Source organism: Petaurus breviceps, unplaced genomic scaffold, assembly GCF_028583685.1.
Source record: "Petaurus breviceps papuanus isolate PSGF00001 unplaced genomic scaffold, PetGlider_PUasm1.0 118, whole genome shotgun sequence".
Taxonomy (NCBI): domain Eukaryota; kingdom Metazoa; phylum Chordata; class Mammalia; order Diprotodontia; family Petauridae; genus Petaurus; species Petaurus breviceps.
In genome coordinates, this window is record NW_027185616.1 from 25,207,198 (window position 1) to 25,222,760 (window position 15,563).

The 15,563-nt window shown below is 38.0% G+C and overlaps 2 protein-coding genes across 6 annotated transcripts in view; one reads left to right on the forward strand and one right to left on the reverse strand.

The window, feature by feature from the left end:
* The window catches only part of DCP2 (decapping mRNA 2), a 407,293-nt gene that overhangs the window by 148,069 nt on the left and 243,661 nt on the right, over nt 1-15,563 (forward strand). The gene's annotated exons all lie outside the window — the stretch shown is intronic.
* The window catches only part of MCC (MCC regulator of WNT signaling pathway), a 289,950-nt gene that overhangs the window by 83,443 nt on the left and 190,944 nt on the right, over nt 1-15,563 (reverse strand). For all 5 annotated transcript variants that reach the window (XM_069087177.1, XM_069087206.1, XM_069087190.1 and 2 more), the window contains exon 6: nt 12,352-12,558. In XM_069087177.1, the coding sequence (XP_068943278.1) occupies nt 12,352-12,558 (207 nt within the window). The remainder of the gene's footprint in view (nt 1-12,351; nt 12,559-15,563) is intronic.

Genomic DNA, 15,563 nt, shown 5'->3' on the forward strand with positions numbered 1-15,563 from the left:
AAGATATACACGCCCTGGGGCATAGAGATCCACTGGAAAAGTCGAAAGGGATATGGGAGAAAATATGGGAGAGAGCAGATCGGAGGAGGGGATATCCTGTGGGACTGCTATTTTGGGGCAGTGGGTAAGGGAAAAACAGGGAGAAAATTTGTAACTCAAAATCTGGTGGAAATGAATGATGTAAATCAGAAGCATTTGAAAAAAAAAAAGAGAGACACCTAGAAAATTTGTTGTCCATAGTTTGATGGTCCTATGCACTGAAGGAATCATGGAGGAATTTTCATCTAGACAAGCTTGGCTTCTCACATGAAGGGGAAGTTCACCTCAGGTCCCTGTGGGGAAAGGCACATATCTTATGGAAAGTTCTGTAGGAACCAAGCTTACCTTCCAAGAAAGGAAGACTGATTTTCTTTTCCTTTAGTCTGTTCTTTATTATAAGCCTCTGGTTTGGGGAAGGACATTTCAAGCACCAAGACAGACCCTGTATGAGTACTAGAAAAGCATTCGCCTCTGATAAGTTTTGTAAAATGTTCCTCCTTTGTTGATGTTCTGTTTTATGGAGTGATTGTGATTTTCCACTTGTAAAGATCTGTGACATATAAACTTTTATAAACCTCTTTAGTACAAGGCACCTTGTACATCAGAAAAAATTCTGAATTGGAGATAAGGATAATGATTTCAAATTCTACCCTAGTCCATTGCTGAGAACAGCAATTTTTTTTTTTTAACAGTGGGAGACTGTAATGCAGCCTGACCATTAAGGGACAGGAGCATTAAGGTTTCTGAAGCAGCTACAAATATCTCCTTCCTGGTTTCATTCCTTAGAGTATGTACATACATCTTCTGCCTGCTTTCAATTCAACTACGTGTGGAGGCTTGCTAAGTCTGCTTCTGGCCAGGGCAGACTGAAAGGCTGGTACCGTGTGGTGACAAAGCCTTTTGTTTGGCTGAGGAGCCAGAAGAACCGACCACCCATGAGTAGCTGAGTCTCAGATGAATGGGTATGTAAAAGAAGTAATTTTTTTTTTCCTTACTGGCAGCAAGTGAGGCAGGCACTGATACCTGCCTATACGTGGGGACAACTCCTTGGCCACCCTTTCTAGGACTGGTTGTTCACTGCCAGTTCAAATGGCACAGAGGAAGACCAGAGTCTCCACATCTCTCTATTAAAAATCTTCCTTTTGGGGTGGCTAGATGGCGCAGTGAGTAGAGAACTGGCACTGGAGTCAGGAGGACCTGAGTTCGAATCTAGCCTCAGATACTTCAAAAAAAAAATGCCACACAAACTAGCCATGTGACCTTGGGCAAGTCACTTAACCCCAATTGCCCTACCTTCCCCTCCAAAAAGCAAAAAACAAAACAAAATCTTCCTTTTCCTTTACTAACTATCTCAGGCACCACCTCCTTCATGAAGCCTTATCTGAATCCCTCAGATGAAAGTGATCTCTCTTCTCAAATTTTCTTTCTTTTTTTGCTTTTTGGAAGGGGGAAGGCAGGGCAATTGGTGTTAAGTGACTTATCCAAAGTCACACAGCTAGTAAGTGTTAAGTGAGGCCACATTTGAACTCAGGTCCTCCTGACTCCAGGGCCAGTGCTCTATTCACTGTGCCACCTAGCCGCCCCCTCAAATTTTCTTACAGTACTTAGTTCAGTTCTTTCTTTGCATTTTATGTTATCATGTTCTTCACTGATTGTTCATTCAAGAGAGCCACTGTCTGAATGCCCTTCCATTTTGCATGTTCTGGGTTTCCAATGCCATTAAACTGAGAGAGAATCCCCAGATACCCAGGATTATGGCTCTAAACTTTACATTCATATTCCTATATCTGAAAAACTGTTATAGCGACAGTGAACAGATTAAGCTTTTTAACTGCATTTTTGTAAATTTGTTTTTTTAACTATAAACGATATAGTTTACAATGCCCACACATTTTCTCCACTGTTTACAAAAATCCAAGCCTTTAAATGGAGGATTTTACGTGGTACTTACATGGAAAGCCACCACAAAGCAGTTTAAAACAGTGCTGCTCAGTGGGAATAACACCAGATTAGAAAGCAGACCAGGACTCTAGTCCTTCTCCCCTAATTTTCTTTTGAACCTGGGGCAAGTTATATCAACTTTCTGTGCCTTGGTTTCCTCATTTATATAAAAGAGATGTATTTAATTACATTATTTCTGCGGGTTTGTTGCTTTTTTTTTTTACTGCTATAAAATTCTATGATTCTAGGACAAAAGAAGCACGTAGGGACAGACACGACTTCTCATAAAAGCGGGAAATGTAGGACTTTAGAGTTGGAAATTATCTTAGAGACAATCTATTCCTCTTTATCATCATATAAACTGGGAAACTGAAGCCTAGGAGTAATTTCCTCCGAGTCAAAAGAGGGGATATGATGGAAATACAGGAAAACCAGAAAGTAATAAATAAATTGAGATAAGCCTCAAAACCATAACGGTTCCCTAATATTTTTAATTGATAAATTAACAGCTTTTTTAAGCTATAGATACTAAAGTACCACCAATTTAACATATAATAAAGATCAATTTAAGTTAAAAAATAACACATTCTTGAGACAGAGTGATCTGAGCAGGGTGTTAATTCATGACACTACTACTATGCTCAAAGTATATGTCAATCATGGATAGCAGCCTCTCATTATATAGCACTCCCAGTATTATAGCACCCTGGGGATGTGCGATGGAGTCTTCCCACCCCCAACTTCAGAGTACACACAGAAATCCTCTGACTACTTTCCAAATGGTCATGATGTTGACAATGTTAATCGGCTGCTGACTCACAACTATGGATAGACCAAAGGGGAGGAGGAGGTGTGTCTTTTTGTGTGCCAGTCACAGTGACATGAATGCACAGTCTAAGCAAGACAGTCTGAGATGGGGTTGCCTTCTGTCTGTGTCTTCTTTCCTATGGTGAAGGACTTTGTGAGACATTTAAAGGAAGCTAGCACCATGGCCCCTTCAAGCGAACAGGAGTAGTGGAAAGTCCACGACTGGAGTGGTTGCAATGTCCACAATGACAACAGCAGAATCAGACTACCCAAGAGACAGAGAGTTACTCACACACAAAGAAATCAATTGAAAAAAGAGCCTAGTGGGCACTGACCAGGCTACACTCAGTGGGGATATACTCATGAGATACTGAAAATATTCTAACAAAGCTTGAAAAGTCTTTCAATCAACTGTGATCTTTCTATGATTCTTTACTGCTTAGCATGATACTTTCTGTGTGGGAATAAAACCACTTATTCAATATTTGCCTTGTAAATTTTGATACAAGTCTCAATATCCTGCTTCCTTTAAAAAGCATGAATAATTAGGATATGTCTCTAGAGCTCACATAGATGAATATAAAAAACATACTACTGGGTTCAGTATGTATAATCAAATGACTTCAATGAATTGAGAAAAAAATGGCCTTAGTGGAATACCTGTGAAGCATATCATGGGATTATTTGCAAATTAACACAACTGGCAAGTTCATTGCATAAGGCACTTGATTCATAAGGCACAGAATCAAGTCTGCCAAAGTCAAACAGCAATTAAAACCATCTGTGGTCTCCAGAGAATCTATTAAAAAACTTTCTGGATATACATACCTTAGCTCTTTTACACTCATAAGAATTAAGAAAAAGAAAATGGTCCCTAAAAGTGGATAGTACCATATATTGCTTTTGGAAGTTATATTGAAGAAATTACTCCAAGCACATAAATATAAGAAGGCTTTCTCTTCCTCTATTTCTCCCTTACCTCTACCTTCCCTTAACAACAACAAAATTGAAATTCATCATCCTAGAAGTAATCCCAATGGGTTTTTCAATAAGAAGGGATTAGATGAGAGGGCTGGAAAGTGTACAAGGTGAAGTGATCCAAAAATAATCATCACAGTTCCAGAAGCCAAGATAGCAGAGTAAGCAATAAGTTGCTCTCACTCTCCCTTACTGACCTTGAAAAACCCAGAAAATACTGCCCCGGGAAAAATCCCGAACAATGGAATCAATAGAAAAATGAGGTGCAGCAGATTTTTAGCTCCTGAGGCTAGGGGGATTAAAAGGAAAAGTCCCTCTTGCCATGGCTGAAGGGGACCAGTACAGGGCAGGAGGCATCCCAGCAAGCCCCACCTCAGCAGAACTAGAGGGAGATCCTGAGCCCCAGGGTGGTGGAGCAGGCAAGCGCCAACACCACGATCCCTGTGTGCCTTGGAACACACAGGAAGACGCCAGTGCAGAGAACCACCACTTGCCTGGCAGACAGGTGTCCACCAGTGGCGGAGCCTACCCCTGCTCTAGCGCAGCCCTCTCCATGAGGAGGCAACCTCTAGCAGCCAGACCACCCCATTCCTACACTTCATCCCTGAGAGATTCAGTGTAGTCTGGGGGAAATGCGATAAAACCACACAGGGCCTCGGCACACACCTGCCACCACCACCAATGCCAGCTCAGTACAAGGCTAGCCAGAACCTGAGACCCCAACGCACAAAGTCAATAACCAAGCCCCTGCACCCCAGCACAAGAAGTGTGAGCCAGTACCCCCATGCCCCAGAAGCAGAAATCAACTTTAAAAGCCAGGAAAAAGACAAATACCATGAGCAAGAAGAAACGTAGAAAATCAAAGACCATATAATCTTATTATGGGAACAGGGAAGATAAAAATATAAATTCAGAAGAGCACAGGATTGTCGCTATACCCACATCTGAAACCTCAAAGGGGAATATGAACTGGTCTCAAGAACGAAAAAACATTTTGGAAGAGCTCAAGAAGGATTTTAAAAGAGAGGGAGAAGAAAAAATGAATAATTCCTTTAAAAATATAATTGGCAAAAAATAATCATCATAGTAAAATATGATTTGATCCTCTTTACTGAAATATTTTCGAAGTTCATCTGTAAAGTGAGAAGGTTGGACTAAGATAATCTCTAAGTCTCCTCCTAGTTTTAACTTTACGATTCAATGAAACTTAGTTAGAAATTGCCAACTCCATTTATTCCACTTATTAGGCAGATTCAGGTACTTCTATGACCAGGGTGCATGCGGCCCCAAAACCTGTTTATATAATAAAAACTTGGGAATCTTGAGCAATTGGCTGGAAGAAAACAAAGAAGAATAAATGTGTGGTTAACTAGAAAATTGCTAAGCAAAACCACGATGGTAAGAAATTGACATTATTGTTTTTATAAGGACTTTTTAAGATAATTTATTAGATTTATTTATTATTTGAGTCAAAACCTCAGCTTGTCATATTTAAAATGAGATGGGTTTGATCACATGATTTCTAAGGCACTTACAATCCCTGATTTGTTAGGCCTTATCTAAAATGAAAACAACAGTGATTCAGTGAATATACAGGCTTTGAGATGATGGTTCTTCTATTAATTCAAACATAGCATTGGTCATTTAGGACAGAAACCACCACCATAGCATAGATGTTCAGTGGCTGTTACACCAACACTCATTCTTAAAGCCAGACATATTCCCTTTGTTAGTAAGTGGGCAGTCAAAAAAGAGGGACCAAGACTCAGATATCTGATAAAGCTGAGCAGCTCTTGAACTGTCCTCTCAGATGGTTTCCTTCCCAGATACCAGAAGTCCACAGGCAGGGAAGGGGTGTTAGAGAACACAGGCTGCTCACTTGCTTTGTGAATAAGCAGAGATTGAGAGCTCTCACAGAGGAGTCTATGTGACCTAAGAAAATGGCTTACTCTTCATACTAAAGTCAATGATTCAGTGAGATTCATACATTTCGAGTGAAGTATTTTGCTTCCCTTAAGCAATCTGGGGAAGGAGCATGGACATTTTGCAAAAAGCCAGACTAAAGAATGTAACTGATAAATATATGGTGAAAGTAAGTTGAAACTTTCATGGTCGAATCCACTTCTGTAAGTGGAGAATGTAATGGCTATAGTTAAAAAAGCCCATTTACTACCTGTCTGAAATAATGAAAATGTTGTGCATTTTTCTTTGCAACTGCTTTTTAAATCAGTGTAACTGCTTAACTAAATGAATTAGATAACTGATTTAATTAAATTTCTAATAAGTCTTAGAAAACCTATGGAGGGCATTTTGTTTGATTATAGGCATATAAGAAAAAAATACCAGACTGATTGATCCAGTAAATTTAAGCTTATATTCTCTATATAACAAATTTGTGCAGAACAAAAATAAAGATATAATTATATAGCCTCACGCCTCTTACAAGTTAAAGTGACTTCAAGTTCAAATTTGTAAGGAAATTATAACTCATCTGAAAAAAACACATCAACTACCGGTATATATTATATAAAGGCCACAAGGATATAAAAGAAATTGCAAAATAGGCTCTACTTTCCAGAATTCCTCACACAAAATGCTTCATCGCCCCTCTCCATGCCTTTCCACCCTTGAATTGCTTTTTCTTCTTAGAATCCCTTCCTTCAGGACTCAGCTTAAATGTCATCTTTCTTCTCCTCTTCCTCTCTCTGGCCTCCCCACTGCTTTTTTGCCTTCCCCTCTAAATTTACCTTCTATCTATTCCAGATATACAGAATGTAGAATGTAGGCCTATTGAAGGATAGCATTTGTTTTTTCTTCTCTTTGTTTCCCTAGTGTTTAAAAAGTCTTGTTGATTGATGAGGAATAACTGGCAATAGCAATTACAGCTGCCAGATTCCTCTCTGGGCAAATAGACCACATATAGTCAGGAAAAGAAATGAATGTGATATTCAAGAGTAAACTAGTAGACTATTCTAGTTGATGCAGTCTATAGAGCACTGATCCTGGATTCAGGAATCCTGAATTCAAAAGCCTGAGTTCAAATCTAGCCTCAGACATTTATTAAACCATATGACCCTGGGCAATCACTTAATTACTGTCCGCCTTAGTTTCCTGAACTGTAAAATGGGGATGACAGGCATATAGCAGAATAGCATATAATAATCATATACACAGAATATTTGTACACATATAGAATACATATTATATATACTCATATGATACACATTATATACACATATATAGACTACATATGTGTATGTATATATGCACACATACACATATGAAAGATAATGGATAATAATAACCATACTTTGTTATAAGGACAACATAAGATATTTGCAAATAGTTTAGCCTGGAACAGAGCAAGTACTTAATAAATGCTTGTTTCCTTCCCCAAGAATAGTTTGAAATAAATGTAAACTTAGCATAAAGTCTCTTCCATAGTGACCATGGACACGGTAACTGTATCTTTAAAAGCAAATTAAGTTTGGGGGTTACATTTTAACTGTCATTCTGGCTACAGCTGACACTCATAGATTTGAATTTAACTTATTCTGTGGATGAGAAAAGAAGATTGTGTATCTAGCATTAAGGAGAAGGTAGCAGTTGTATCTGATGGTTGGACTGATTTAACCTGTGATATTTCTCACACCTAATAAAACAATTGGTATATCTAAATATGTATGTATATTGTTTGTAACACTGATACTTCTCTAAGTCCACAAGACTGGGATTTGAGATATATCATATGTCCTCAAAACATTCTTTTGGAAACATGAGGGTAACATTAGGAAAATACTTAAGTTTTTAAAAAAAGACTCAGGGATTAAAAAAAATTATCGACCATATTAACAGGCAAGTGGTTCACCTCTTGGATCTTCAGTTTTCCCTTCTATAAAAAGAGAGGAATGGCCTTTGAGAGGTATCTTTGTGCTCTAATTCTAAGAATATAACATGAACTTAACAAATTTTGTCAAGCATGAATGATCTACTCTCCTATCCCAACAAGAGTTACTGTAATGTGTCTGGCAGCTCATTTCTGAAAATGGTCATGTCCAAGTAATGTTCAGGCATGTACAGGTTGGCATTGGACCCAGAATGAGATTGCCATTAGAGGTGTGGGAGGATACTGGAGAAAGGCCATCGACCTAGCTGTATTTTCTTCTTCGTCAGACCTCTTCCACTGCCTCCCTACCTCTGGCATCTCAGGCCAGGGAAGGGAATATCAGTCATAATGCTCTAGTAGTGAAACACTCGGGAAATTACATGTGTTATGAGCTTTAGTGGTAAGCAAATTCATTACTCTGTCCAGATAAAAACTTTTGCTGAGATGATTTACCTTAGTCTGTGAAAAATGGCTTCTGATGTAAAATCAAAGATTTTGATCTGAAAAAAAATTGCTAAGAGTTTTAGAGGGTAGAGCCAAGATGACAGAGTCAAGGGAGGGACTCATCTGAGCTCTCCTAAATTCCCCTTCAAACACCTTTAAAATAATTCCTCAAAACAAATTCTGGAGTGGCAAAAACCAGCAAAAAGTTGGGTAGAAACAATTTTCCAATCAAGACTGAAAAGGTCAACAGGAAAGATCTATGTCACTAGGGAGAAAGGAGAGTGTGTCACAGGCCAGACACTAGAAAGCCACCAGCAGGCTGTGTCCCTCAAGTCAACAGTGGCCAGAAAATCAGCAGGAGGCCTTGGGCGTGACTGAATCTGTAGCGGTCACTTCTGGAGTGTGGGGAGTCAAAGAGGCCTGATTCAGGACTCCGATTATAATCCTAAGAGTGTGCTTCAACAGAAGAGCTCTCTGAGATACAACTCTTTTGTTAAGTTAGCTCCTGAGTTCTTCGTTATGGGTTACACTTATAATGATGTGACTTGAGTTCTGAGATTTAATAGGCTCAACCCCAAGATTTTAGTTATTGAGAGCCAAAATATTTGATTGAGCACTCAGGTATCTTTGGGTGGTCAGCTCTAAACGTGATGTCTTTTGATGATTGAGGCTTTGGCTTTGAAGTCTGCTCTCAATTGTGACTCTTTATGACTGTGGCTGCATTAGCAGGTACCTGAGGCCTGGATCAAAGGTCTTACCCTAAGACTTCAGTCACAAATACTTATCAAATTAACAGACTAAGGTAATGATAAGAATACTCCAGTTCTATTCCTTTGTCTCCTTTGCTCTATAAAAACCTTGTACTAAGAATGAATACAGGGAGTTCATGGTCTGGTCATTTCTTACTCCCATCTCCAATCATGCTTAGTGCTGGACACTGAGCAGCCCATGGCACTGGAGCTCTCGGCCATCGACAGTAAGGGGATCAGAAGGTGGTTGGAAGATTAGATTACAAAGGAGGCTTTCTGGCACTGGGTGAAGGACTCTGTTACATTTCCCATGCTGGGATCTGGGATGCAGGCCCAGGGTGCAGTGCTAAGGTGAGGAAAAACATGAGCACACTAGAGCTCACAGCCCCAAGGGAGTGAGGATTCTGGTCACAGTTGGAGGGTGAGTGTTACATTTTGCACACAGACCATAGCACTGGCCAGTAGAGCAGTTACTGCACTTCTCCTTAGATCATATCACCCTGGGAGAACTGAAAATTTAGAGGCTCCCAAAATTAGCTCTGAAAATAGCAGAGCAAAAACCCTGAAGCCTAGGACAGTGTCCCCTCCACCCTGGGAGTAAAACCCAACTTTAACATAGAGTTGGAAATCAAGAAATAGACTGGAAAAAATGAGCAAACTAACAAAAAAAAAACCGTAACCATAGAAAGTTACTACAGTGACAAACTCAAAAGATGATAACAGTGTCAAAATAGCTACATGCAAAGGCCCAAAACCATTCACTGAAAGAGCTCAAAAGGGATTTTTAAAACAAAATAAGAGAGGTTGAAGAAAAACTGGTAAAGAAATGAGAGTGACACAAATGAATAATGAAAGAAGAGTCAACAGCTTTTGTAAAGGAAGCAAAAAAAAAATTGGAAAAAGATATGCAAAAATTCACTGAAGAAAAAAAACTTCTTAAAAAGTAGAATTAGGGGCGACTAGGTGGTACAGTGAATAGAGCACCGAACCTGGAGTCAGGAGGATCTGAGTTCAAATAAGGCCTCAGACACCTGACACACTTACTAGCCATGTGACTTTGGCAAGTCACTTAACCCCAACTGCCCTCCAAAAAAAAAAAAAAGAAAAAAATAATTGGCCAAGTGGAAAAGGAAGTACAAAAGCTCACTGAAGAAAATAATTCCTTAAAAATTAGAATTGGGAAAATGGAAGTTAATGACTTCATAATGCATCCAGAAATAATAAAACAAAATCAAAAGAATGAAAAAGATAGGAGAAAATTTGAAATATCTGATTGAAAAAACAACTGATCCTGGCACAAGAGTGTGTAGTATGGTGTGCCCATATCAAAGAAGGTGCTGTGCTCTATGAACAAAGCAGACCTGCAGTAGCTCAAAAGAAACATGAGCTGTACAAATTTGGAAACATCTCCATTCCAAATTTTCATATGAACTATTTGTGCCTGACCTGTGGTAGAGTCTTCTGAGGTTGTACTGGTCTGATCAACCACAGCCCAATGCACTATTCCTGACCCTGACATAGTGATGTCATTTTGGTCTTCTCTGAGAACAAAGCACAACAACCAATTGCTCATAGGTAGGCTGAACCAATATAATAAAAATGACAATTCTACTAAATTAATTTATTTATTCAGTCATATCAAACTACCAAAAATATTTTATAGAGCTCAAAAAAATAACAAAATTCATCTTGAAGAACAAAATTTCAAGAATGTGAAGGAAATTATTGAAAAAATGTGAAAGAAAACTCTGGAACTGTATTACACAGCAGTGATCATCAAGACAATCTGGTAGTAATCAAGAGGTAAGAGGGGTGGACAAGTGGAAAAGCCAGAGTATACAATACACAGTAGGTAATGACCATAGTAATCCAGTGTCTGATAAATCCCAAATCCCCATCTGTGAGATAAGAACTCAGTATCTGACAAAACCTATTGGGAAAACCAGAAAGCAATTTGGCAGAAACTAGAAATAGAACACCATCGTATACCATACACCAAGATAAGGTCAAAATTGGTATGTGAGTTAGACATAAAGGGTGATACCATAAGCAAATTAGGGAAGCATGGCATAGCTTGCCTGTCAGATCTATGGATAAGGGAAGAATTTATAATTGAACAAGAAATACAGGGTATAAGATAGATTATTTTGATTACATTAAATTAAAATGATTTTGTACAAACAAAACCAATACAGTAAAGATTAAAAGGAAAGCATAAACTGAGAAAAAAAAAACTTAAAGCATTTTTTTTCTAATAAAGGCCTCATTTCCCAAATATATAAAGGATTGAGTAAAATTTATAAGAATACAAGCCATTTCCCTAATGGTAAATGGTCAAAGTATGTGGACAGTTTTCAGAAGAAGAAATCAAAACTATCTCTAGTCATATGAAAAAATGCTCTAAATCAGGATTAATGAGAGAAATGCAAATTAAAACAATTCTGAGGTACCACCCCACACCTATCAGATTGGCTAAAAGGAAAGAAAAAGAAAATGACAAATTTTGGAGGGAATTTTAAACTCAAAATTTTTAAAAAGGATGGTTAAAACCTTGTCATATGTCTGATTAGAAAAAATAGAGTATTACAATACTAAAAAAAAAAAAACAGCAAAAAAACCCAACCCAGAATGTTAAGAGATCACACAGTTGAATAAGTAAGAAATACTGTTATGCTCAGTCCTTAAGAAATATGACTATGCTGCTAAAGAAAAATGTCAATTAAAAATTTCCTGTATTCTTTACTTAAGAATGATGAAAATTCATAAAAAAAATTAACATGAACACAATTTGGAAGCAAATGTGATGATCACAGGTGTTGATATTAACAGAGAAATCACATTTTTCAAAGTTGCCCATTAGAAGGTGATGAGAGTTAAGCAAACACTAGAGGGCCGTGTTCTCTAAATTTTTTCATCTGTAGTGATTCAGTTTTCTCTCAACTGAATTCCTATTGGACATGTTTTAGAAAATAAAGATTTTAAATTGGCACACTACTGCAAGACACTCAGAAAAGGAGAATGAGATTGGGGATAGCTAGGAGACTGAGAACTAAGTCCAGGGGGAATTCAAATATTTACTGAGAGAAGTCCCGCTTTTCTCTTGTTCTTTCTTTTCTTTCAAACCAGATCTAACTCAAACCAAGACAAACAATGTACCTTTCAAGGAGAAATCATAACTCGGAAAATTATTTTAATAAATTTGATGTATTTTTTTACCCTTGACATGATCAGTTTCACCATTATTGATACAGTCTCCCTGATGTAAGGTGAAAATGTACCTGGATTCTTCCCTATTAGGTTACAGTGCTTTATAAAAAAAGGTTATCTCAACTTCTTTATACTTTACACATTGCATATTTTCAAGGGATTACTCTATAAATAATGGTTTGGGAAAGCTAAAATTTCTCATGTTATACAAGTTCAAGATGGAGTTTCTCTGCGCCAATTTTTCTTGGAAACACTGTCAAAAGAAAATACAAAAGCTATGTATGGAAGCAGGCTTCTTACCCTTCTTCGCAGTCTGTCTCTCTCCTCCCGGATGGCATTCATGGTGGCTTTGGTCCTGTTGAGTTCTTCCTCTTTGCTACACAGCATGGCAGTCAGGCTTTCATTCTCTTCTCTAAGGCCAGCTAGTTCTTTTTCACATCGAGATCTCTCTTCAGCCAAATTGGGATAGAGATCCCGACCCAATACTCCCTCAATCTCTTCAACTGTCTATGAAAACCAGATGCAAAAAAAAGAGGAAAGATTAACTATGGGGGTAAAGGAGAGAGAAAAAAAAAATGTCACAAATAAGCGTCCACCTGAGATCGGCACAATGATTTCTTTTAAAATGGTATTCAAGACTAATTATATTCTTACAAATCTTAAAATTTTCAAAAATTTCCCTATTTTACAGATGAGTTCCTTGTGGCAGAGAGAAGCAGTATGGTCATAAACTATGTTATTCAAAAATCTCATGAGCCAGAAAAACATTCTTCTTCCTAGGTTTATCTATAAAGATAATTGTAATGTTCCACACAGGTACTTGTTGAACGATGTTATGTAATCTCAATTGGGTCCGCACCACAGTAAGACACTGCTTTTCCTCTTTCCTAATTGATTGTGTCCTAGTCTTCACAGACACTGTTCCAGTTTTATTCTCCTCAAGCTTTTCCCATTGTTCCCTTCCCAGTCTTCTCAGTTCCACACACCTCATCCTTTACTTGTGGGAATAGGGACCACTGCCCACAAACTTCCTCTTTTTTTCTCTACATCTTAAAAAACCTTGACAATGAATTTTATTATATTCTCTTTTACTCTAGTCTCTAATGACAAGGCTAGCCTTTCTCCATTCCGCTGCCTCCCAGATGCTGGAGTAGACTGGCCTCATTATCATCCTTCTTTTTTAAGCTTCAATTTTTCCCTAATTTACTGGTTCTTTTCTTGAAATATACACAAATCTCCGTGCTAGAGGGAAAAAAAACCCAATAATCCAACATCATTACCCTGTTACCCACACAGGCGATTTATCATCCTATGACTTTCTTCTCTTTTGTAACCCAGCTCTGGGGAAAAGCCATCAATAACCTTCACATTCTCCACTTCTCCTCTCACTCCCTTCTTACTCTTTTGTAATCTGACTTTCAATCTTATTACTCAACTGAAACTACTCTCTCTAGAGTTACCAATGATTTCTTGATTGCCAAATCTGACTGCGTTTTCAAAGTTCACACCCTTCTTCTTGAACTCTTTGTTACACTTGACTCTAGTGACTCTTCCCTCTCCTGGATACCTTCTCTTCTCTGGGCTTTTATTATGCTGCTTTTTCTCCTGGGTCATCGCCACCCTGCCTTCTTCTGAGTCTCCTTTGCTGGCTCACCATCCAAATCACATCCCCTAACTACAGGCTTTGTCCTGGGTCATATTCTCTTCTCTCCCTAGGAAGGGAATAAGAAACTACTGAGTGCCTACTATATGCCAGGCATTTTGTTAAGTGCATTTAAATATCTTATTTGACCTAGACGCTTTCATTGGGAGATCTCATCACCTTCTGCAATTTTAATTATTTCTATACAGACATTTATAAAATATATAAAAAAACTAATCGCACATCTCCAACAGCCCACTGGGTATTTAAAACTGGATGTCCCATGGACATCTCAGTTGAAACATGTAAAAAACTGAATTCATCTTTTGCCATAGGCCCTTCCTCTGAACTTCCTTTATTTTCCAATCACTCAGGTGACTGGTTCACAAGCTTGGTGTTATCCAAGGATACACTTGCAATACTTGTTCTCATACTATATATTTAATCAATGGCCAAATGTTGCAGTTTCCACATCCACATTTCTAGAATCTGTCCTTTAATCTCTACATGGCTATCATCCCAGTTCAGGCTCTCATCACCTCTTGTCTATACTATTGCAATAGGCTAATTGATCCCTGAATCAAATTTCTCCTCTTACAACCCATCCTACACAAAGCTACCACACTTAATTTCCTAAAGTGCCAATCTCTCCGTGTTACTCTCTTAATCAACAAACTCCTATCAATTCCTATTGACTCTCGGATCAAATATAAAGTTCTTTTGTCTTTTAAGAAATTTCCAACCTAGCTCCAAACTACCGTCCAAGCCTTATTTATTCTACTGTCTCGTACTCTATGGTTCAGCCAAACCGGCCTTCTTGATGTTCTTCACATATAACTCTATCTCTTATATCTGTGCCTTTGTACTGGAAACACGCATGCCTGAAATATGCTCCCTCACACCCCCATATTAGAATTCCTTGTTTCCTTGAAGACTCTGCTTAGGTGCCACCTTTAAAATGAAGATTTTCTTAATCCCCCCAGCTATGAGTGACCTCTTCTACAAAAATGTATATCTTTTGCTTATTTTGTATTTTAAAATATAATTTAATGTACATGTTTATAAAAAAAAATCAAAACAACAATAACAATAAGAAAAAACCCAACCTCCATGAGAACAAAAGTTGTCTTGTTTTTGTCTTTGGACTCCTAGCATCTTTCCTGGAATATAGGAGGCACTATGCGTATAACCTTTAGAACTCTACAATAAGAATCTCAAAAATACATAAACTCTTAGAATCATATAATTAGTCAACAAGTTGCTTCCTCATATAATTAGTAATCCTTAATTTCTGAAAACACATTATGTTGAATACTAACTACAAAATCTGATGGAAACTTCCTCATTCGTAGGTCCTTTAAAACCAATTCAGTAAGACAGGCTATTTCACTAAAATAGAGCTCTTCATGCATCATAAGAATTCAGATTGCATGAATGAGTTTCAATTTTAAAACAGGAAAAAAAAATGGCCTTCTGTGATACAGGAGATGGACAAAGTCTTTGAGGGATTTGTGTCAGTATAAAGCCTTCCTGAATAGTGCTTAGAAATGGGACTTCAATATCATGTATGTGCTTAAAAGAAAAATAAATCGTGGGAAATGACAACCACAAAGTTAGCAATTTTTCTTGTTTTTTGAAACACGGTGTTAGTTTAGATGAAGGACAGAGAAAATACATCACATAATGAAACTCTTAAGGTATTAACAAGATGGGCGAGGAGACCAGAATTTCCAAGTGGCTCCAGGGAATACCTTCCAGGTAGGTTTCAAGCAACAAGGCTAAGACAAAATAATGTCCATTGGACTATCTTTGGGTATCACAACAAGGAAGGAAGGAAGGAAGGAAGGAAGGAAGGAAGGAAGGAAGGAAG